Source organism: Vairimorpha ceranae (assembly GCF_000988165.1).
Source record: "Vairimorpha ceranae strain PA08 1199 chromosome Unknown NODE_193, whole genome shotgun sequence".
Taxonomy (NCBI): Eukaryota; Fungi; Microsporidia; family Nosematidae; genus Vairimorpha; species Vairimorpha ceranae.
The window spans coordinates 1-4,576 of NW_020169488.1; the positions used below are offsets into that span (position 1 = coordinate 1).

Genomic DNA, 4,576 nt, shown 5'->3' on the forward strand with positions numbered 1-4,576 from the left:
AGATTACATTTTAGCATTTTTTGATAGAGATTATGGTAAGCTTATTGGTTTTCTAAATGAATTTATTCTGTTATTACAAGAAAATGATGAATTGTTAAAACGTGAGTTACCTATGTACTTTACAAACTTTATTAAAAATAATTTAAATAATTTTTGGAAAGATGAACTTGTGCTCTCTAATAAGGATTTCAATACTTTTAAAGATATTCACTTATTTGGATGCTTTTTTTCAGATCTGGCTAACTTATTTTATTTACTTGTGAATCCAAACAACAAATTTATGCTCTTTAATTATGATAAATGTGCCAGATATCTTTTTGGTTGTTCAATGGTGACTGTTTTAATGCACTTTCAAGAAGATATTGATGAAAAAAATTTAAAATGTTCTGTTTATGACAATAAGAATAACGTATTGGAATATAAATTAATGATTGATTCAACAAAAAAAATTATTTTTTTTACGTTTGACTTACGTTATTTGAAAGAATATAATATTAGACAAATAGATTGTATAGTTCAGACTACCCAAAAACATTATCAATCATGTGATATTAACTTAACTGAATACTTACAATAAAATTTTAAGTAGGATGTCTTTTTAAACTTTTTATTAAAGAATGATAATTTGTATTAATACACTTTTTATATAAAGTTTGCATAGGAAAATATCAATTTGTACTTAAAAGCATTTGAAGATATTTAATTCTTGCAAATAATAATTTTTAATAATATGCTAAGAGAATTCAAAATTAGAGCTTTCTTAAAGTAAAACTTTTATTGATTTGGAATTCTTATGCTAATATTACACTAAAGAACAGGCAAACTACTTATGTTTTAGGAAAAAAATATTTTACTTTAAAGAATTAAAGGCTTGCAACCTGCTATAGAGATGTAAACTTACTGTGGTATTACAACCACACGTTAATTTTATTTAAAAATTTTACTATAAAAATAATTTTAAATTTTAACCCATGCCTTCTATGAATAAAAATCTAATAAATTATTAACTAAAAATAAGAGTTATGTTTAAAGCCTGCAAGGAACAGACGGCAACGATAAAGTCTTAAGCTCATTAGAGTATTACTTTAAGACCAGTCGGATTCCTTTGCAGCACGCCACTTACACTGCTAGGCCAGTTGAAGAGGTTTAATCTAGCGCATTATAATCTATAAATATAGTGAGTACCATTTAATATATGCACTAAGGCTTGTTTTAAGCTATACTGTAATAAAAAGAAAAGCACAATTTATAATGTGCTTAAACACATTAAAACATCAGAAATAAAACAAGTATAAATATTAAATGCAAATGTCTTGTATAGCAGTAGCGTGACCATGTTGGTAAAAAATTTCTATTATGCTTTTTACATAAATTAAATTTTAATTTTTATCATCACTTTTTTGTCTTATAGTATTTTGTTCCTTAAATTCATCTCTCATTTTCATATAGTTTTTATGTTTGTTGTCTGTGTGTGTGTAAAAGGAGAAGGTTTTTTTTGACTTTAATTTTAAATGTTTTCTTACTAACATAATTAATTGTTAAAATTAACGTATATTACAAAATAAACATTTATATTAAGAGTATAAACAATAAACACAAAAAATATAAATCCTAACTGTGTGGGATACCACAAACAGGCACTTTGAATAGATTTAACCAAATTGAAATAAGATGTTGAAAACAATTTTCTATAACATTTAAAGCAACTCGTTTATTAGTTTTGTCGTTCACGCGCCAGTAAGTCTTTTGGCTGTAGTGTTGCTTCTCAAAGTTTTTGTTTTTTGAATGTTCAATTCTTTCATCATATTGAAAATTTAGTTTCTTAAATTTTTTAAACACTGTTTAAATTTAAACCAAAAGTATAGTGTTGTATCAGAACAAAATATGAATGATAATACACAAACCATCGTCGTCGTCATCATCATCGTTGTTATTTATCGTGTCATCAATATACAGCCGCGTCAAAACGTTAGTACCGGCAAAATTCTATTTTTGTATTACAATAAATGCACAGAAATAGAAAGAGAGTATAAATCAAGCTCAAATAAAAATCTACATAACTTTATATATTTAGATTTTTGAGTCAACCCAATTATAGGTTAATTAAGATTTAATTCTATAGAGAGTTTAGAAAAATTAATTAGCTTTAAATTAAACGTAAATAATTCTATACTTAAAACTATAAATAAAAATATTTGTTAAAATTGATAGAATTTGCCTGTATTAATTTTTAGTACGATATATCATAATATTTATGTCTGTAAAACGTATACATTGGGGATGTTTTTAGAGTTTCTTAAAAAAAAATAATTTTAGCCTTTATGAGCAGAGGAGGTTTTCAGGTTGCTAAGAAAAAGGACTAATAGGTGCTTATTACACATCATTTAAAAGTTGCAGTAAAATAAATATTTTATTTGGAAGAAGTAGGACCGTAATCAGAGATTATTCACATCTAAAGATAATTTTTTTTTACTGTAAAAACAGATTAGAAACAAAGATTATCTTTAAAAGTCGTAACAAAAATTTAGAAAATGACACAACAAAGCATATTTTGCAAATAAAATTAAATCTGATCTAGATTTAATGTTTCTAAATTTACAATATTGCGAGCAATAAAAAATACAAAAAATATAGTCTTTAAGGAAATAAAGCAAATCTTGCGATTAACAGAATCTCATAAATTGTAAAGGTTTTGTTTTGCCCTAGACAAGGTTTTTTTGACAGATTAATGCCATAGAGTTATTTTCTCACATGAGGAAAGTTTAATTTAGATGGGTTTGATGGTTTAAAAAAATATTAGCAATAAATTATGAAGAACTCTCTTACAACAAAAGAGTTCGGGGTGGTGATGGCGTTATGGTTTGAGCTGGTTTTTGTTTTACTGAGCAATAAATAATTCAAGTAATATGAAATAAAACAAATAGTTTATCATATTGTAAAATATTTGAAATATCATTAAAAGTGTTATTGAAGATAAAAAATTCGAATATAAATTTTAATAATAATACTTTTATTTTTCCAAGACAGTGTTCTATGTCACGTTGTTTATTCAACAAAATATAGTTTTGTGGCGAGAAACGCAGGAAGGAGATCAGAACTAAGAAAGTTCTCCACAATGCTCGCTCCTGAAACCAAACTAAATTAGTGCAACTTAAATGGTTTATTAACTTCATGGGAAATTGTACTCTTGTGAGATATCCTGTTGATCCTATGATTCTCTTGCTGTTGATGATTATGTGAGTTATTCATGACAGCGATGCCCTTCTTTTCATAAAATATTTTTATAGTAAAATTTCTTCAAGAAAATTCAGAAAATAGAAAACATTTCATGTGGAATTAATACCACAAGTTTAAAGAAAAGAACATTAAATGCATGTATTGACTTTCCTTGAGTTTGGATTAAAATACTGTTGATAATCTTTGGGTAAAAGTGTTAAAAATAATATATAGTGACGGTAACCAGTACAATAATGTTCAAGAACTACATTCTGCAATGCTATTAGCATGAGCTAGTACTCCTTCAGAGAATTTGTTTCAGTATATTAATGAAATTAAAAAACGTATGATTGCTGTTATAAAAAAAAAAAACAAGATTAATAAATAATTTTTTTTCATATTTTAAATATTCTAATACTTTCACAAAAAACCTTATAATATTTTTAATGTATACTTTTTACAAAGATTAAAATTTCAAAATATCATACTAAAAAATTAATATATACAAATTGCAATAATAAAAGCACATGTTTTTATTTATAATTAAAGTATAGATTTTTTAATGTTTAATTTAAGACAAAATTAATTTTGTGAAACCTCTATAGTAATAAAAAATCTAAATGTAAAATCAAAAAAATAGTATTCTTTGAAGAATAAAACACATTTGTTGTAATTGGTTTTATTTTTTTTATCCCGTTCTAGTGAATAATTATTATATATTTTTAGTGGCCAATAAGATTACATCTTTAATTATAAGATGATTGAACAGCTACGACAATATTTATTTATATTTTAATTTTATACTTTATTTTGAACCCAGTCTTAACTTTTTGACGCGATTTTTGTTAAAAAGAACAGGGTAAAATACAAAGACACCTTAAAACAATCGTATTACTCAAATAAATTGTTAAACATTGACAAACTATAAAAAGGTTGACTAGAAAAATCCAAATATTTACAGTTATGTGAATTTTTATTTGGGCTTGATTTATACTCTTATCTTTCTTATTTAACATTTATTGTATTGACAAAGGGAATTTTTTTAACCGGTAATAAATTTTTAAAGCGCACTGTATAAACGGTTTTTTAATGCGCTTAAATAATTAATTTAATGAATAGGGAATATAGACGGTAATTTTGTACAAAAAGATCTGTTTACACTTACTGTTTTTTACAAAAATATATAAATGTATACAATAAACTATTATTTAATGACTTGTAAATTATACCTCTACTCGTTTCAAACCACGCCATATAAATTAATTATTATCAACTTATATTCTATTTTTATGTAAATTTCTACATCCAAACTACATGTCAAAAATTTATCAACACTGGCGTCATAAATTATAAAAAATAA

At 24.7% G+C, this 4,576-nt stretch overlaps 3 protein-coding genes across 3 annotated transcripts; 1 reads left to right on the forward strand and 2 right to left on the reverse strand.

The window, feature by feature from the left end:
• Positions 1-577, forward strand: AAJ76_1930002 (hypothetical protein; the record flags this gene model as incomplete). The annotated part of the gene is made up of 1 exon (XM_024474376.1): positions 1-577. A coding segment is annotated over one exon (577 nt), but the record flags the coding sequence as incomplete, so codon positions are not given.
• Positions 578-1,379: 802 nt separating this feature from the next.
• On the reverse strand, positions 1,380-1,529 carry AAJ76_1930001529 (hypothetical protein; the record flags this gene model as incomplete). The annotated part of the gene is made up of 1 exon (XM_024474375.1): positions 1,380-1,529. The coding sequence occupies one exon, from the start codon at positions 1,527-1,529 to the stop codon at positions 1,380-1,382; it is 150 nt and encodes a 49-aa protein (XP_024329614.1).
• A 1,368-nt stretch (positions 1,530-2,897) lies between these two features.
• On the reverse strand, positions 2,898-3,173 carry AAJ76_1930003173 (hypothetical protein; the record flags this gene model as incomplete). The annotated part of the gene is made up of 1 exon (XM_024474377.1): positions 2,898-3,173. The coding sequence occupies one exon, from the start codon at positions 3,171-3,173 to the stop codon at positions 2,898-2,900; it is 276 nt and encodes a 91-aa protein (XP_024329615.1).
• Between the last annotated feature and the right edge of the window lie 1,403 nt (positions 3,174-4,576).